This window comes from Scyliorhinus canicula, chromosome 9 (assembly GCF_902713615.1).
Source record: "Scyliorhinus canicula chromosome 9, sScyCan1.1, whole genome shotgun sequence".
Classification (NCBI taxonomy): domain Eukaryota; kingdom Metazoa; phylum Chordata; class Chondrichthyes; order Carcharhiniformes; family Scyliorhinidae; genus Scyliorhinus; species Scyliorhinus canicula.
Genome location: NC_052154.1, coordinates 128,413,652 through 128,433,686, shown reverse-complemented (window position 1 = coordinate 128,433,686; position 20,035 = coordinate 128,413,652). Strand labels below are relative to the sequence as shown.

Below are 20,035 nucleotides of genomic sequence, written 5' to 3'. Positions count from 1 at the left end.
AATCTATCCGAGAGTAGACCCTATGTACGTGGGAGAAGAAAGAGTACTCACGTGCCCTCGGCCTCACAAACCTCCATGGATCCACTCCACCCATCTGATCCATAAACCTTCTCAGTACCTTGGCCGCCGCCGGCCTCCTACCCGTCCTAGAGCTGGACCGATCCAGTGAATGATCCAACACCGTATTAAAGTCCCCCCCTATGATCAGACCTCCAGATCCGGGATCCGTCCCAACATACGCCCCATAAAGCCCGCATCGTCCCAATTTGGGGCATACACACTAGCCAGTACCACCTTCTCTCCTTGTAGCCTGCCCCTAACCATCACATACCTACCCACCTTATCCGCCACCACCTCCGATGCCTCAAACAACACATTTTTCCCCACCAGAATCGCCACTCCCCGGTTCCTCACATCCAACCCCGAGTGGAAAACCTGCCCCACCCATCCCTTCCTCAGGCGGACCTGGTCCGCCACCCTCAGGTGGGTCTCCTGAAGTATTGCCACATCCGCCTTTAGCCCCTTCAGGTGAGCCAGTACCCTTGACCGCTTCACCGGCCCATTCAACCCTCTCACATTCCAGGTGACCAACCGGATCAGAGGGCGTCCCGCCCCCCTCCCCCGTCGGCTAGCCATAGCCCGTCGACTGCCCGCCCCAGGCCAGCGTCCCCTGCTCGACCCCGTCCCCATAGCGACAACCCCTCACCTCTGTCCCCCCAGCCCCCACCAGCTCCTTCTTGACCCTACCAGCAGCAACCCGGTATTCCCCTTTCCCCCCCTCCCTTCCCCCCCAGGCTAGGAACCCTCCCAGCCGCGAACCGTCCTCCATTGTACTTCCGTGGGTCAGCTAACTTCTGCTGACCCCGGAAACTCCCGCCAATAGCCCGACCCCTCCCGAAGTGGGATCATCCCCCAATCTATCCCTCCTCCTGGCACCGCTCCAGCGCGGGGAAGAACCAGTTAAGGCCCCACCTCCCCCGTCACCATCTCCGCCCCCCCAGCCCCGCAGCGCGGGAAACCAGAGGAAAGCCCGCGCTTTCGCCCTGCCCCACCACACCCTTCTGACGCAGCTCCCAAATATCAGCCCCCCTCCATACCCCCACTCCGACATAGAATACAACATACCCCCCCCGACCCTCCCCGCAAGATACACAGCCCAAACAATGCCCCCAGCACAAAAACAAAAACATAGCAGAACAACCCCCCCGTAAATAACCATATCAAAATTGCAAAAGTACTAAAACAAGAAGAAAAAAACAGAAGAAAAAGAGAACACAGCAACAGCCGAATCCAGCACTAATATCTTACAGCCGACCTCGCAACCCCCAACCCCTAGTTCAAGTCCAGTTTCTCCGTCCGCACGAAGGCCCACGCCTCCTCCGGGGTATCGAAATAATGGTCCCGGTCCGAATAAGTTACCCACAGGCGCGCGGGCGGCAACATTCCGAACTTTATCTTTTTTCTATAAAGCACCTCTTTCGTCCGATTAAATCCGGACCGCCGCTTAGCCACCTCCGCACTCCAGTCCTGGTAGATCCGCACTACCCCATTCTCCCAATTGCTGCTCTTCACCTTCTTGGCCCAGCGCAGCACGCAGTCCCGATCACTGAACCGGTGGAACCTCACCAGCACCGCACGCGGGGGTTCATTCTCCTTAGGCCTCCTGGCCAGTACTCTGTGTGCTCCCTCCAGCTCCAGGGGCAGATTGAGAGACCCGGCCCCCACTAGCGAACCCAGCATTACAGCCACATAGGCTGTCAGGTCCGATCCCTCCAGCCCCTCCGCAAGGCCCAAGATCCGCAGGTTTCTCCGCCTCATGCGGTGATCCAGCTCCTCGAAGCGTTCCTGCCACTTCTTGTGGAGTGCTTCGTGCCCCTCCACCTTACTCACGAGGACCACGGCCTCCTCCTCTCGTTCAATGGCCTGCGTCTGCAACTTCTTGATGGCAGCACCCTGGGTGGACTGAATCTCTGACAGCCTTCTGTTTGTTTCCTGCAGAGAGCTCAGTACTTCATCCTTGAATTCTTTAAAGCAGCGCAGGAGATCAGTTTGTTGTTTCTGGGCCCAGAGTCTCCACTCCCCTGGAGCTTTGTCGGTGGCCATCTTGGATCCCTTCCCCCGTTTTTTCTGAGGAGCTGCTGCTGTTTTTTCCACCTTTCCACTCCGAGTTCGAGTCATGGACTGCAGGGAAAGTCGTTCAGCACACCTTCCCCCACCGGGAGACGTCGAAAAATTTCCGTTTTGGGCTCTCAAAAGAGCCGAAAAATCTCTTTAAAACGGGAGCTCCCACATGTGTGGCTTATTGCTGCATAACTGCCACCGGAAGTGCCCGGTAACAAGGTTGAGCAACACTTAAGCTGCACTTGCTCAGCCATCCCCTGCCAGCTCGCAATAATGGCTCTGAGGAGACCGGCCCCAAGAATCGGGGATGCTGACCTGGGGAGGCTCCTAGATGCGTTAATGGCTAGGAGGGATGTCTGTTCCCCCGAGGGTCCCAGAGGGTGAGCCACAAGGCAGCCAGTGCTGCCTGAGATTAGGTGGTGACAGCTGTCAACTCAGGGAGTGTGACCAGGAGGACTGGCCTCCAGTGCCGGAAAAAGGTCAATGGCTTACACCGGACACAGGGCAGCATGGGTGAATAGATACCAACACCCCTTACCCCCACCTCCCCTACCCCCCCAAAGGAGCATCCATCCCTTCCGCATGTGACCCCAAGCCCCTTTTTCCTCAGCCCCCAAACCCCTCCTTCACACCCCCCACCCCCCAACCACTTTGAACCACGCCTGTGGCTAACGATGTCCCTGCTGTGACTCCTCAGGAAAAGCTCTCCCATAACCATCGGGAGAGGGCCCAGACTGGCGGAGGTGAGCTGGCCTTAAGAATCCTGATCTACTTCAAGGAGCATGCCATGGAGGTGACCGGTAGGGCAGCACAGTGGCGCAGTGGGTTAGCCCTGCTGCCTCACGGCGCCGAGGTCCCAGGTTCGATCCCGGCTCTGGGTCACTGTCCGTGTGGAGTTTGCACAGTCTCCCGTGTCTGCGTGGGTTTCACCCCCACAACCCAAAAAGTGCAGGTTAGGTGGATTGACCACGCTAAATTGCCCCTTGGAAAAAATAATTGGGTAATCTAAATTTATTTTTAAAAAATGGAGGTGACCGGTTGGCCGAGGACAGATAGGAGGTGGCGGAGGCTGGCTCGCAGAGGTGAGGAACCACTGAGCTCCACCAGAGGACCTGTCAAACGTGGGTTGTTATTGCCTTACTGACTGACCCATCACTCCCACTGACCATAAGACATAGGAGCAGAATTAGGCACTCATCCAATCGAGTGTTCCGCCATTCAATCATAGGTGATATTTTTCTCATCCCCATTATCCCACCTTCTCCCCATAACCCTTGATCCCCTTATAATCAAGAACCTATCTATCTCTGTCTTAAAGACAGGTGAACCTCAGGGCCCTACAGATTGACACCCCACAGAAGCCCTATTAGCAGGTTCAAGTTTTTCAAAAGGAGTACTAATGAGCACTTGCTGGGGCAGCCGCTGAATGACATGAGGCCATTGGATATGGAGTGGCCCTCGTTAATTGTATGGAAATGGGGTTTGAGACGTGATAATTGGTTTCTTGCCATGCTACGATGAGATCCTGGTTTCACCTACGAGAGCGGGCTGGTTTGGCACCTGGCACAGATCTCGTTTGTTGCTTCTCCCACTATTCACCAGTCTCGTTTTGCTTGAGCGAGAGTGTAACGATGCCGGAGAATCGCGCCCATTGTATTTATACATTATTTAAAAATTAGTTTCAGGAATCCTCTCACCTCTTGCCCATATATCAGGTCAAAAGGACTGAACCCTGTTGACACATTGGGAAATCCCGAACAGCGAACTGTAAAAATGGAATTCCTTTACCCAAATCATTGGGACATTCCTGATAATGGACTTTAATCATGGTCTTTAGAGTTTGATGCCATCTTTCTAATGCTCCTTGTGATTGTGGATGATAAGCTGAAGATGTAAAATTGTTTTATTCTCAAACTATTCATTGGGCGTGATTTTCTCAACCCGTTACACCCGCCGCCCATCCTGTTGCGCCAGGTGAATAGCAGGAAAGGGCAAAAATTAAAATTGCGCTGCGCATCACCCGGTCAGCTGCTGATGGTGAGATGCCGATTTCGTCCCCAAATGGCGAGAAGCTCATTAAGCCTAATTTGCATTCATTTCAGTCTCATTTGCGGGATAGAAATCGAATGCAGCAGCCTCCTAGGAGTCACCCGCCTCCCCAACGAGAAGCCACGTGAGCATCGTTTAGTACTCTACAAAAACGGGAACCTGGCGCAATGGATACCGAGGGGAGGCGAGTAGCCATTTCTATTTACCGGCATGCAGCTCATGGCAGCGGAAGGTGTTTGGGGGGAGGGGGGAATGTGGATGTTTGGGGGCTGGTCGGGGGTCACTCCTGGGACGGAGGGGTGGGGAGGTTGCGTCTGTGAGGCCATCAAGCCATCTTTAAATATTGTAGAGGCCCATAACAGGGACAGACACAGCTGCAACCTGTCTGTTCTACCAAACTCTTCCAGGACAGAGCAATGCAGCTTCTCGTGAAAGTCCATTTCAACCCTTTTATTGTGAGCAGCCTCTAGCTTCACAGCTGAAGACTATTTCAAATGAGAAATTAGCCTTGTTGTTGTGAGAGCACTTCACACTCCTGAATTCTCACGTGTGCCACCTCGAAGGAACAGATATTGTGTTTGAGAGGATAATTAGTAAACTGGATGTCCTTGAACTTTTGATGCCTGAACAGTGTGCCTGTACTCTCGGAGCATCAGCACCATAGAGGCAGCTTCTATCAATCAAGCAGTGAAGAGCAGGGCTTCACCACCCTAACCCTAAACCTTCCACGCACAAAGGGTCTGGATGAGCAGAGGACAGTTGGGCATGAACCGCTAATGTTGCTAGCAGAGGTTCCTGATCAGTCTGAGAGTATTCAGAGCAATGTTTGCCAGCACAAATCTACTGATTAGCACTCTGATAGAAGGCGGGACAGTCATGGTAAGGGTGGGGGAGGCTTGGGAGATATCAGGGTCCCGGGATGGAAGACCTCCCTGATCGCACAAACCTACTGATTAGCACTCTGATAGACGGCGGGACAGTCATGGTAAGGGTGGGGGAGGATGGGAGATATCAGGGTCCCGGGATGGAAGACCTCCCTGATCGCACAAACCTACTGATTAGCACTCTGATAGACGGCGGGACAGTCATGGTAAGGGTGGGGGAGGCTTGGAAGATATCAGGGTCCCGGGATGGAAGACCTCCCTGATCGTCAGTCCCTTTCCTCTAATTCCTTCCTGATTGCTGTTATCAGTTCTGGGGAGGCTGCACTTATGCTTGCAGAAACCGAAGCGGGCAGATGCCAAAGAAGACAGCAAGACCAATGCAGACGAGAGGCACACCACATGTCCAGGGCCCGCCACATACCCTCAAGACCCATCCACCCATTGGGCTGAGGAGGGGGCCAGAAGGGTAATTCAGCGACGTGCCAAGGTGTCCCAAGAGTCATTGGTCCGTCAGTGAGTTGACAGACAGCATATGCCGCAAAGGTCTGCGTCTCAACAGAGAGACAGTGCGGCACCTATGCGTCGTCCTCACGGACATGGCGCCGGTGGAGAAGGAAGACACCCATTCCCGATGGCCGTGAGTGTCAATGCAGCCCTTAATTTCTATGCCACCAGGTCATTCCAAAGCTCAAGCAGGGCCTGTGTGGCATTTTATAGTCATCAGCCCACAAGTCCAATTGGAGGTGACGGACATTCTGCATACCCGGGCATCCAACTACATCACCTTCGACCTGGATCAGGTCCACAAAGGTGCACAGGCTGCAGGAATCGCCACCATTGCGGTGATGTCCCATGTCTAGGGGGCTATTAATGGCATGTCTGTTAGCTGGCAAACACCGGGGAATCAGGGAGTGCCCTATATTAACAGGAAGGGGTTCCACTCCTTGAATGTTCAGATCGTGTGTGCCCACTATCCTGGGAGCATGCATGACAGCTACATCCTGGGGCACACGGGGATCCCCAATGTCTTCAAGGACCACCCTCGGATGATGGGTTGACTTATGGGGGACAAGGGATACCCGCTGCCACCAGAGCAGTCATTGAGTGGTACATCGGGCTGTTGAAAATGCAGATCTGCTGTCTGAACTGCTGTGGCAGGGCTCCAGACTACGCCCCCCAGAGGGTCTCCCGCTTTATGGTGGTCTGCTGTGCCCTCCACAATCTGGAACTTGTGGCCTCGTCTGAGGAAGAGCACTAGGAGGGGCGCTCGAGGAGGAGCCCAAGGATGGAGGATAGGCAGTGGTAAGAGTCTGACATGCAAGGACAATCAGGGAGGCCCCATCTTCCCAACATTGTCATGAGACGAGTCTGTGTCTGTCAGTTCAACACCCACCCTCTTCACTCCTCACCCCACTCCCCCCTCCATATCACAACACCTCTTCCCCGACCACACTTCCCAGCTCTAAGGGCCTATGTCGCATTACTCCCGCTGTGAAGATTAAAGTGATAGATGCTACACATGTATCAGGTGTGAGATTTTTTTCAATGATGCCCATTTTAATGTGACATGTCCACTCCCCCTAGCTACGGACACTGACATCACCAGTGCCAACTCAGTGTTTCTGTGATCCTCTGTGGTCTCGTGCTATGTCTAGGTATGTCCTCAGGATGCACATCAACCCCAACGCCGCCACCCTCCACATTTTACTCCCTCTCTGCTCTTCCCACATATTCTTCTCTCCCCACCTCCCAAATCCCTCCCTTCCCCCATCCCATCACATCACCCCTTCCCAAACCATCCTGTTCCCCACTCCACTCCCAACTGTCTTTGTAACATCACTCCAGGGTGATGGGCCTGTGTTGACGGTGTCACTGGGTTACTATGCAAGTCAGGAGAGTGATCATATCTCGCTGTGAGGAAAACTGGTGCTCCTCAGTTTCTGCTAAAGTCTGACAATAAATTAAATCAATCAATCAATCAAAAACTGCATTCCTCTCTCCCTTGCACATTCAACAATTATCTAATTAGATTTCTTTCTTATGCTCCTAACTGATAATTTTCAGGATGAAGGCTATAAACTTTTAGGATTATCCACTTTTAACCACTTCATAGTCTGCCGATTGTTCTTCTGACAGATTAGTGTACACATTCCTAGCAGTACCTATTGGACACTGTAACATTAAAGACGAAGCATCCTTTGGCCACTTAAGGGTAGCAGCTATCTTTTTAAATTAGTTGAAATTTCTTTCAACTCTATCCTCTGTATATTTAGGTACAAACAAATATTTTAGTGGAATCAAAGTACTCAGTGGAATCAGACACCCTCTGAACTCCTATCTCTTTCTTCCTTTACTCTAAACCTTTCTCTGGCCCAGTTGTGTTGGCTGACTGCTTTCTCTTTGAAACTCAAACTTAAGCTTGCACATTTCTATTTATTTTGCTCTTTTCCTTTCCCCGATCCGATTTAACTTTTTTAGTTCCTGTTTTTTTCAAGTTCAAGCTTCCGATTTTCTCTATCGCTCTGTTACAAACTGTTTCATTTACTTTTCTTTTTCAAAAGACTTCACAACCTCTCCAGGGCGGTCAGGGTGAGTAGGCAGCACCGTGCCCCTGGCACTAGCCCTGCCTCCCCACACACTCTTAACACTACCCACCCCCCCCCCCCAGAGGACAGTCGAATCCCCACATGCCAGCCCCATATCAGTCAACATGGCAGGGTGCCCACGCCACTACCACCCCATGGGCTCCATGCGTCGGACTGTCTAACACCCAGGCCCGCACCGTATAGGTGGCGTCCGCAGTGGAGCATTGGGGGGATGGTTTTGGCTATGGTTCATCGTGTCCAAGGCCTAGGGCATTCTGTGCAGGTGCTGACCGAGGCCCAGGACAGGGCTGCCCTCTCACAGGCAGCCATGTGCCAAAGCCTTCTGGACATTGCAGGGGCACTCCTCAGCGAGACCCAGTCCTATGGACCAGAACCCCTGTTACTGCCAACCTCGTAGTGCTGCAGATAGGTATCACGGAGTGGGTTCAGGTGAGGGAAGTGAGAGGGTGTGGGGTTGGGATGTGATGTCCGTGCCCCTGGCCAGCCCACCTCTCCAACCACCCCAGACGGTGAACCTGGAGGCAATCAGAGCATCCTGTGTGCGTTGGCCCTGGTGCACATGTTGTGCAGCCTCCCGTGCCTGCCTGAGCCCCATGTCCTGCCCATCGTCCCCCTCCCCCGCAACCTCCTTGTCAGAAGAGACCTGCCCTTCCTCCTTATCCTCCTCAAGCACGTCGCCCCTCTGCTGTGCAACGTTGTACAGGATGCAACAGGCCAACATGATGCGGGCAACTCTCTCAGCATCATACTGGAGGGTCCCTCCGGAATAGTCCAGGCACCTGAACCGCATCTTCAGGAAGCCGAAGCATCGCTCGATCACAATCCTGGTCACTGTATGGGTGTCTTTGTAGCGGGTCTCCACATCGGTCTGTGGCTTCCGCATTGGTGTCATCATCAGCCATGGCCGCAGTGGGTAACCCGTCACCCAGGAGCCAACCCCTCGGGCAGGGGGGAGCCTCGAACCTGTCAGGAATCGCCGAAAGTGCCAGGATGAAGGCACTGTGCACACTGCCTGGGTATCAGGCGCAGAGGTGCATGATGCGCAGCTGATGGTCACAGACCAGCTGAACGTTCATTGAATGGAACCCTTTTTGGTTTGTGTAGAGTGGCCTGTATCCGCAGGTGCCCGTCGGGGGACATGTATCCCATTGATCGCCCCCTGGCCCCTGGCATTCCGACAATGGCGGCGAACTCTGCTGTCGGGGCATTCTGGTGGGCTCGGTCCACATCAAAATGGATGTATTGATCTGCCTGGGCATATAGGACCTGGTTGACAGTGCAGATGCATCTGTGCACCGTGGTCTGTGAGATCCCGGATAGGTCCCCACTTGGCGCCTGGAAGGACTCCCGCCGCTTAGTGGTTCATGGCGACCGTCTACTTTTTAAAAATAAATTTAAAGTACCCAATTCATTTTTCCAATTAAGGGGCAATTTAGCATGGGCAATCTAACTAGCCTGCACATTTTTGGGTTGTGGGGATGAAACCCACGCAAGCACGGGGAGAATGTGCAAACCCCACACGGACAGTGACCCAGAGCCGGGATCGAACCTGGGACCTCGGCGCGTGAGGCAACAGGGCTAACCAACTGCACCACCATGCTGCCGTCGACCGTCTACTTGACGGTCACCGGTAGCGGGTGTCCTCCCCCATTCCCCTGAGGTGCCTGGTGTGCCATCTGGCAGATATTGAACTGTCTCCCTGCTCAGCTGAAGTCTTCAATGGCATGTCCAGTCTGGATGCTCCTTGAATACGGCGCCTCCTTGGCACCTCCTCTCCCTCGGCATAGAATCATAGAATTTACAGTGCAGAAGGAGGCCATTCGTCCCATCGGGTTTGCACCGGCCCTTACAAAGAGCAAGCCACTCAAGCCCACGTATCTACCCTATCCCTGCAACCCAGAAACCCCCACTTAACCTTTTTGGGCACTAGGGGCAGTTTCTCATGGCCAATGCACCTAACCCGCACATCTTTGGACTGTGGGAGGAAACCGGAGCACCCGGAGGAAACCCACGCACACACGGGGAGAACGTGCAGACTCCGCACAGACAGTGACCCAAGCCGGGAATCGAACCTGGGACCCTGGAGCTGTGAAGCCACAATGCTAACCACTGTGCTACCGTGCTGCCCGCTCTCTATCCTGGCAACTGTCACCTGCCCCGCTGTTGCACGCTCCGCTGCTGCAGCTTCCACCTCATCCTTCAAGCGGCTACCACTCATGCGGCCGCAGGGCATCCCGCAGAGCTGCGGCGACCACCAGGACGGCCACCATTGCTTCATCGAACACCAAAATCCATTGTCTTCAGCGGGTGAAAGGCCAACATGTTAGCATGGTGCATACTCCTGTGCCCAACCGGGTTTGACAGGCTACATCGCAGCCCAGGTTGACACTGCAGGCTCCACTCCTGCATGTCCATCCCCCTTCACCCCCCTGTCCTGGCGCCCATCCCTGATGCCAGGGCTACCATTGGCTGGCACTGCCCTCACTGGGGACTGCTGAGGGTGTTGCCCCGGGTGGTCCGCCAGTGGGTGACAGCGGGTTGGGCAGGGAGGTTGGAGGGGGTGGCGGGGGCACCCTTATGGCCGGTGTCACTATGCAGGATCAAGAGCCAAGGTAGGTGATCAGTGAACAAGTTGGCCACCGTAATAGCGGCCGGTGCCTGGTCACTGCCACTGTCCCGTGGAGGGGGTTATCCCAGCCGCTCGGCCTGATCCCCGACCCCCCCTCCCCCCCTCCCCTGGACCTGGCAGCCCCCTCCACCCAGCACGGCCGGCAGCCCGCGGTCGCTCCTCTGCATGTCCGACCTCCTCCCTCTCATCAGCCACCACTCCAGGTTCACGATCTTAGAGAGCACACGTGGACCGCCCCCTCAAGGTGGAGAATCACGAGTGGGCCCACTAATTAGATGCAAATGGCATTTAAACACGCGTGCATTGCGTGTTGCATTTACGGCATTTTTAGGGTGACGGAGAATTGTGTTTTGCCATCAAACCAGTGCTTGCCGCGATTTTGTTGTCGGACGCTATTCTCCGCGCAATTGCTTTTCCCGATTTTGGCATGGCTTACAGAGAATCCCGCCCCTTATTTGTTTTCAACATAAAGAATAAAACATTTATTAAACATGAATAAGGGAATTATATTATACCAGACAAAACAGTTGGAAAGATCTCAGCACAAAAAGAAGAAAGTGATTCAAACTCGCACCATGGGCGGAATTCTCCGACCCCTCGCAGGGTCGGGGAATCGCCTGGGGCCGGAATTCTCCGCCACCCGGGAATCAGCGGGAGCGGGAATCGCGCCCCGCCAGTCGGCGTGCCCCCCGCGCCGGTCGGTGGGCCCCCCACGGCGATTCTCTGGCCCACGATGGACCAAAGTCCCGCCGCTGTCAGGCCTCTCCCGGCGACGTGGGAAAACACCTTTGTGCCGGCGAGCAGGCCCCGGGGTCCTGGGGGGGCCGCGGGCCGATCGGACCCCGGGGAGTGCCGCGATCGGGGCCCACCAATCGGCGGGCGGGCCTGTGCGTAGGGCACTCTTTTTCTTCCGCCGCCGCCACAGCCTCCACCATGGCGGAGGCGGAAGAGACCCTCTCCTCCGCGCATGCGCCAGTGGTGACATCAGCGGCCGCTGACGCTCCGGCGCATGCGCGGACTCACGCCGATCGGCGAAGGCCTTTCGGCCAGCACTGACGCCGGGTGGCATGGCGCCAAAGGCTTTTGGCGCCAGTCGGCGGAGCGGGAGCCACTCCTGTGTGGGCCTGGTAGTTTGCCGCCACTCTGCTACGCCGGGACCCCTCGCCCCACCGGGTAGGGGAGAATTTCGCCCCATGTCTTTTATCCCAGAAATACCTGGTGATTATATACCACTGTCTTAACACCAAGGCTCCTTGCTTGGACAGCCCAGATGCAAACTGCTTCTTTCCTGCTGATTTTTGAGCATTCACCAGATGCTTTTTCTTTCACTGGTATCTCTCCTTGAGATGCCAAAAAACACACACTAAACTCACTATTACGTCAGCTGCAGAGCAAACACGAGTTCGCTTGGCATTCTCTGGTAGGGACAAGGGTTGCCCCCGGAACAGGTACACACGATCCAGGAGTTGACATGGTGGTGCCGCATGCGGTTACCCCCCCAGTTGCACCCCAGCCCCTCCCCTCCGCCCATGGCAGCCCAACCCTGCGCAGGGTTCCCCACCCCCAGCTGGAGTTCCACCACCCCCCACAGAGCACTGGATTGACAAGTCCAGGGCCCAGGGCCATTTGCCTGTGAGTAAAGATGACTACTCGGCACCCCACAGAAGCCCTTCCACCAGATTCACATTTGTCAATAGGAGTTCTAATCGGCTCCAGTGTGACCACTTGCTGGGGAGACCATTGGATATGGGGTAGCTCTCGTAAATTGTATGGAAATAGGGCTGAAGTGGTGATAATTGGTTTCTGACCAGGCTACGATGAGATCTCAAATTCGCCTTGTGGGAGCGGGCCAGTTGCATTGCAAACTGTTTGGTGGCGGTTCTCGTTTTCTGCCTCTCCCACTATTCACCGGCCTTATTTTGCTTGACCGAGAGCGTAACAATGCCAGAGAATCGCGCCCATGTATCAAACAAATCCAGAAAGTTCAAACTTTTTTTTAGGAGGCCTTCCTGGCGTAGGATTCCCTATTCCCACCATTTCTCAATGGGATTTCCCATTCAAAACACCCCATGCAGCCGGGAAACCCGCTGGCAGGGATGCGCTAAGATAATTACAACGGTCGGAGATGTCCGGCCCATATTTCACCTTTCTCAGTACATAAATATAAATTAAACTTACGTTTACATTGTTCCTAACATTATACATTTGAGTTTAAAGCTATTTAGTATCAGTGTGACACAAACTTACTCCAGTTCATCCGTTAGTCGTTTAAATGTATTGTCAAGAATCTGATTTCTCACTGAGACTGGCACATCAGGAACAAACCAAGCTACAATGTACTTGATGCAAACAACAACATTCTGAAACAGAAATGAAAACAATTATTTGATTTAACATTTTAATTTCTGTACAGCAAATGCCTAACTTCAATAACATTAATATCCAATAACATTCAAACCCCCAACTTGCATTTAGCTCATGCAAAGCACCAGTTTTTATTATTGAGTGATAAGCACCAAATGGTCCAGAGATTTCCAAAATTTATTACTGGGTAACTATAAAGAGAAAAAAGTCTATTTACCTCAAATAAAACAAGAAAAGCCAAACGAGCAGCAAAAATGTGCCAAAACTGGACTGTGTACTCATAGTCACCAACAGTCCTGTAATCACGATACCTGAGGAGAAGGCACAGTATAAGCAAACAAAGTTTGTGAGCTGAAGCAATTCGGACTGCAAGGTAAATATTCTGAGCAGCACTAGCCCAGAAAACCAGTTGGCCAGGAACCTGCCAATTGCACTGAGATTGTGCCTATCATTGATTCATGTCAGTCAGAATTAAAAACTATAAAATATTGATGACGTTGAAGTGTACTACCTAGATCTCCAATCTGGACTGACAGCCACTACTGGATTGCTCATCGGATTTATCTGTGCTATCTTTATGCTAGGTCTAATGAGAGGGCTGAACTTGTAGAAACTCTCCAGCATAGAGTTCCTAGTCCTGACCCCATCCAAATTGACGGCCATGTTATAGTCTGGCAGATATTCTAATCCCAAACAAGTCATTTTAGGGACCTAGCATAAAGCGATTCCAGACTAATATCTATTTTTCAGTGTATTATCTCAAGTTATGGCTGATGTTCAGCTAAATAATTAGTCTACAATATACACGAGTCTTAAGAGTGCGCTGCAAGAACTCATCAAGATTGCTGTAATGTCACACCCCCATACCGTAATCACTGCCACCAAGAGGGATGAGCAGCAATATTGTGTGAACATCACCCAACAGTCATACAGCATCCTGAAATGGACATATATTTGTTCCTCATTGTCTCTGAGTCAATTTAAAAGAAAACATGCTTAACCTTACCATGTGTGTACCATCAACAGAGATTTATTGTATAAGCAGTTCCTCATTATCTTCTCAGATCAAGGGAAGATTAGCATCACATTCAAACAACAACAAAAATACCCTCATTAAGCTTCTTTCAAGATTACATAGTCCAAATTTTTCCTCAAACCTCAGTTCTTAGAGAATAAATTAGCGTAATGACCCTACTTTTCCAAGTACCAGTAATGCTGAAAAGTTTATTTTTAGCCTTAAAGACCACAGCCAAATGAAGTACCGTTTGCCAGAGCTCTACACCATGCAGTATGACAGCCTCAGACTCATCCTTCCCTGATTTAGTAATACAGATCAGGATTTGCTAGCCGTGCTGCACCGCAGCAAGGAAACTATACTGATATTCTGAGAAAACTTTTGATTTGTGCGTAGCTAATTCGACCCTATTTAGTGCTCCTGAGTGTAATTGCTTGCAGAATTCTCCAGAATGGTTTCTATAATTTTCCTTATCTTTTGAAATTTTGTCTACATCTTTCTGTAATTTCTTGGTTTCCACAACTGCTAGTTCAGTACCAAATTCAGACAGGAAATGCTTGAAATACTCAGCAGGTCAGGCAGCATCCATGGAGAAAGAAACAATTAACATTTCAGGGTCTGTGATCATTCATCAGCATTCTAGTATATCGTCTGAGAATTTGGCCAAAGTACATTCCTTCATCGAACAAGATACTCATGGGTTGTAGAGTAATAAGCTGTCTGTCCAATTGGTTCAATTTTAAAAGATGATCTGCACCATGGAACCAAGCCACATAAACTAGAAATTAGACCCATCGGGTCATAGGGACAGGAATAAGTCATTTAGCTCCTTGAGATCATTGATGATCTGCGACCTAACTCCACATAACTGCCTTTGTTCAATATTTTTCATTACAAAATATCAATCTCAGATTTTAAATTAACAATTAATCAAGCATCAGTTGCCATTTATGGAAGAGAATTCCAGTATTCTCTCATCTTTTGTGTGTAGAGGTGTTTCCCAATATCACTCCTGAAAGATCTGGCTTTAAACAATACACTTTAACCTTAGATTCCCCATCAGAAATGGTTTGAGCACAGCAAAGGTTCTTGCTTCTGATGGTTGCAAAGTGGAAATGTATGAATCTTAAATTGAAACAGGTGAAACATAGAAAATAGGAACAGGAGGAAGACATTTGGCCCTTCAAGCCTCCACCGCCGCCATTCATCATAATCATGGCTGACATCCAACTCAATAGTCTGATACCACCTTCCACCCCATATCCTTTGATCCCTTTTGCTCCAGTGTTATATCTAACTGCTTCTTAACAACTTACAGAGCGGGGTTCTCCATCTCGGGATAAATGGAATGTGTTCCATTATGGGACAGAGAATTGGGCGTTGGGAAATCGACGCTGGGTGCCAATCTGAACGCCGTGGTCTGACCCCCCCCCCCCCCCCCCCCCCCCCCCCAAGCTGGTGGCGTGGACAAGGTCCACGATGGACGCCGGCAGGGGGATGTAAATAAATGCAAATGGGGGCAGCATGGTGGCGCAGTGGTTAGCACAGCTGCCTCACGGCGCCGAGGTCCGAGGTTCAATCCGGGCTCTGGGTCACTGTCCGTGTGAAGTTTGCACATTCTCCCCGTGTTTGCGTAGGTTTCGCCCCCACAACCCAAAAAGATGTGCAGGGTAGGTAGATTGGCCACGCTAAATTGCCCCTTAATTGGAAAAAATGAATTGGGTACTCTAAATTTATAAAAGGAAATTGCTTAATGACCCATTTGCATCTATTTAGCGGGCCTAGCGCCCTAGTCTCGGTCTTCTGTGACTCACTGGACTCCGTGGCGGTAATCACGTGGGCACAGATCACTTGTGGCTTCAGCAATCATGAATCTGACTGGCTGGCCCTTGCAATAGGCCAAGTGGCCCACCGCGAGGTCCACACCAGCGCCACACTGGTAGAGACCATCTGAGGCCCACCCACCTCCCCCCGCAACAATGCATTACCAGCCTACGCCTCCACTAGCCAGACCCCTCCCCGTGACTTGGACCTCTATAATAAGTGGGACCCCCCCAGGACTCCTGTAGTAGGGAGATCTCCACAGGAGCCCCTGTAATAGGGGACCCCCTCCAGGGACTCCTGTAATAGGCTATAAATTATTTTGTCCAAACCAAGGTGGAGAAGTAGGAGTCATGTCACATGACATCCCCAAAGATGTTACAACTTGCAATATTGTCCTGTGGTGCTGAAAAGAAAGGCAGAATGCCTTTTTCCATCGAGCGGGCAACAGCTAAAGTGGGTTCTGTCTGGATTTTTGAATAATTTCCACCTGTGCTGTTTCCATTGGAACCTCTGACTAGAACCTATATGACTAATTCACCTCTGCCTGCTTTTCCCATCGTGGAATTCATCGCTACTGGAAAAGTTGGTTACCCAGCATCAGCTTCAGCCAACTAACCTATGTGAATTAATACACCAATGAACTTTTGATTCTGAACTCTGGACTCACGTCAAACAATAATAATTTTTTTTGCCTGCAGCTGTGTCCTGTACTTTTTCCTGTTTTCTATTCCATCTTTCTTGTGTGAAGGAAACGGAGGTCACTTTCTGCCCCTCCTCTCGTATTTGAGTTAGTGCAAGTAAATTAATAATTTTAGTTCATCCTATCTTGAGTTTGATGTGGAGTTATTAATAGAAAATTGGATCACCGCAAAACTGAGAGGGTTGGGAAAATACGGCATCAACTGTAAAGGGGGAAATCTAAACCAATTTTCTGTTTACAGCCAGGTGGTGTGAGGAGAAGTCAGAGCTGTTTAAATTAAACCCCTGCTGTAACAATATACGCAGAGATAAAAAGACTCGACAATATTATACCTGCAGTAGGTTACATGGAATCCCAATGACTTTGACCCATTGTCCTTCGGTTCTGTAAACTGAAACTTTTCCACATAAAACACAGAGAGGCTACTATTAACGTACCCCTTCAAACAACTGCAAAATAAACATACAGATCAACATTACAGTTCGCAATAACAGCACACAGAAACAGACAGTGTTGATAACAGTACAGTGAAAATTCACATAAACATTTTTGCCCCAAAGATATGTGGCTTGTATTTCCACTTAATTTTTTTTATGCATGTATTCATAATGACGTTCCATGGAGAGCTAAGAATGTCAGACGGACACACATCAAAACTATCCAATTCCCTAGACTTTCCTCAAATTTATAACTGTATCTGCTTTAGTGGAAGGAATCTGTTTCCAATAAAGTCTCTTGAGAAGGACAGAGTACTATTTCTGAATGAACAACTGTCTAATTTTTAAAAATTAATTGATAGGATGTGGGTGTCGCTGTCTAGGCCATGATTTATTGCCCATCCCTAGTTGCCCTTGAGAAGGTGATGATGAGCTGCCTTCTTGAACCGTTGCAGTCCCTGAGGTGTAAGTACATCCACAGTGCTGTTAGGGAGGGAGTTCCAGGATTTCACTCCAACAATTGTGAAGGAACAGCGATATAATTCCAAGTCAGGGTGATGAATGACTTGGCGGGGAACCTCCAAGTAGCAGGTCCTCAAGTATCAGCTGCCCTTCTTCTAGATGATATCCGTGGTCGATTTTGAACCTGCTGCCTAAAGAGCCTTGGTGAGTTCCTGCAGTGCATCTTGTAGATGGTACGCACTGCTCCAACATTGGTGGTGGAGGGAGTAAGTATTTGTGGAACTGGTACCAAACAAGTGGGCTGCTTTGTCCTGGTTGGCATTGAGCTTCTTCGATGTTGTTGGATCTGCACTCATCCAGGCAAGTGAAGAGTATTCCATCACACTCATGACTGGTGACTTGGAGATTGTTTTGGGGAGTCAGGAGGTGAGTTACTGTAACGACTTGGACCAGGCCTTTGAGATTGGCCAATTGGAATACAAGTTCCCTGATTAGTGGGCCAATTCTTTGCATACAACAGGAAGTGTCAGATCCTCTCCCAGTGTAGATGGCAAGCTGAATGCACGCGATTGTCCTGCTGTTGGTTTTGTTAATAAAAGGGATTCTGGTGAAGGAACTTCTGCCTCCATGGACTTATTACAGTTACTCACCGCAGGACTCCGAGCATCTGACCTCTTGTAGCCACAGTACTTATATGGCTAGTTTAGTTCAATTTCTGGTCAATGGTGAGCTCCAGGATGTTGATTGTGTATTATGGACCAGGGTTTAGAAAACTCCAAAGTATATCATGGAGCTCACCTGACCCATGACTTTTAACAGATTTTGGTTACGGGGAGCACAAGGATCCACGCTCCAGGTGTTATGCAACCGAGACCATAAGTATTTTTAAAACAAAATAATGTTTATTCTATGAATCCAGTTAAAATTTTATAAACACAGTCAACGTCTTATCAACTGCCAACACACGTAACCCCACAGATACAATACTCTATAGGTAACCCTTAATACCTTTCCTAGCAACATCCATAAGTTAAACCCTTTTAACAAAGACAGCCGGTTTAAATTCTCTATAGAAACAGATATTACTTTGAAATCATCAAGTGAGCTGAATACATTCTTTAGATATCAGAGAGAGATCAATGCACATCTGCTTGATTCAAATGCAACTCCCCAACTATGAAAACAAAATCAAAAACAGAGCCACAAAGTAGCTTTACAGCTCAAAACAAAAGTAAAAACAGACAGACTTCCCAGCTCCACCCACACATTGACATCACTGCAGCTACGAAAGAGAAAATGCTGGAAAATCTCAACAGGTCTGGCAGCATCTGTCGGGAGAGAAAAGAGCTAACGTTTCGAGTCCAATGACTCTTCGTCAAAGATAACAGACAGAGAAAGTGGGAAATATTTATACTGTGGGGTGAGAATGAAAGATGGGTCATAGCCACAGAAACCCAGGAAAACTGGGTGCTAATGGCCACAGAAACCAAGGTGAAAGATTGCTAATTGCTTTCCCCAGCGAGATCAAAGACATCACTGCAGCAACTTGATAAATGCCCATTTCTTAAAGGTACATCCACCTGACAAGTGGAGCCTTTTAACAATGGTAGTGCCATTGCCATTGAATGTCATGGGGCAATGGTTAGATCCTCTCTTGTTGGGTGGTCATTGCCTGGCACTTGTATGGTGTGAATGTTACTTGTCAGCCCAAGCCTGGATATTGTCCAGATATTGCTACATTTGGACAAGGACTGCTTCAGTATCTGAGGAGTCACAAATGGTGCTGAACATAGTGCAGTCATCAGCAAATGTTCTCACTTCTGACCTTATGATGGCGGGAAGATCATTGATAAAGCAACTGATGATGGTAGGACACTACCCTTAGGAATTCCTCAATGTCCTGGAATTGAGATGATTGACCTGCAGCCATCACAACCACCTTCCTTTGAGCCAGGTATGACTTCAACTAAAGGAGGGTTTCCCCATTGACTCCTTTGGTTCCTTGATGCCATATTCGCCAAATAGTGGCTTGATGTCAATGACAGCCATTCTCACCCCACCTCTGGAGTTCAGCTTTTTTGTCCATGTTTGAACCAAGGCTATAATGAAGTTAGGAGCTGAATGACTCTGGCAGAACCCAAACTGAGCGTCAGTGAGCAGGTTATTGCTGAGTAAGTCATGCTTTATAGTGCTGTTAATGACCCCTTCCATCTCTTATTATTAATAATAATAATCTTTATTATTGCCACAAGTAGGCTTACATTAACACTGCAATGAAGTTACTATGAAAATCACATGTTCAATACGCGGAGGGAGAATTCAGAATGTCCAATTCACCTAACAAACACGCCTTTCAGACTTGTGGGAGGAAACTGGAGCACCCGAAGAAAACCCACGCAAACATGGGGAGAACGTGCAACCGCACAGACAGTGACCCAAGCCAAGAATCGAACCTGGGACCCTGGCGCTGTGAAGCAACAGTGCTAACCATTGTGCTACCGTGCTGCCCTTTACTGATGATCGAGAGTAGACTGATGGCATGATAATTGGCCGTTTTGTACTTATTCTGTTTATTTGTTAAAGGGTCATCTGGACTCGAAACGTTAGCTCTTTTCTCTCTCTACAGATGCTGCCAGACCTGCTGAGATTTTCCAACATTTTCTATTTGGTTTCAGGTTCCAGCATCCGCAGTAATTAGCTTTTATTTTGTTCTGTTTATTGTTTACAGGACATACCTGGGCAATTTTCCACTTTGCTGGGTAGAAGACCATATGTGAATCCTAGTGCTGGCTCATAAATTCAGCCATAACATATGCATTAAATGTCATTGTAATTTTGGCATAAAGCCTTAACACAGAAATATAAATTTGTAATCTTTCTGCTTCTTTACAACCAATTGGCGCATAGATCATAACATACAGCACAAAGTTTTTGCAATTCATGT

General features: G+C 49.9%; 1 protein-coding gene across 1 annotated transcript in view; it reads right to left on the bottom strand.

The window, feature by feature from the left end:
• LOC119971674 (anoctamin-9-like) overlaps positions 1-20,035 on the bottom strand; it is a 239,037-nt gene that overhangs the window by 4,860 nt on the left and 214,142 nt on the right. Inside the window, exons 22-24 of the mRNA XM_038807553.1 lie at positions 16,525-16,641; positions 12,871-12,964; positions 12,537-12,649 (exon numbers count right to left, since the gene is read on the bottom strand). Coding sequence (XP_038663481.1) covers positions 12,537-12,649; positions 12,871-12,964; positions 16,525-16,641 — 324 coding nt within the window. The remainder of the gene's footprint in view (positions 1-12,536; positions 12,650-12,870; positions 12,965-16,524; positions 16,642-20,035) is intronic.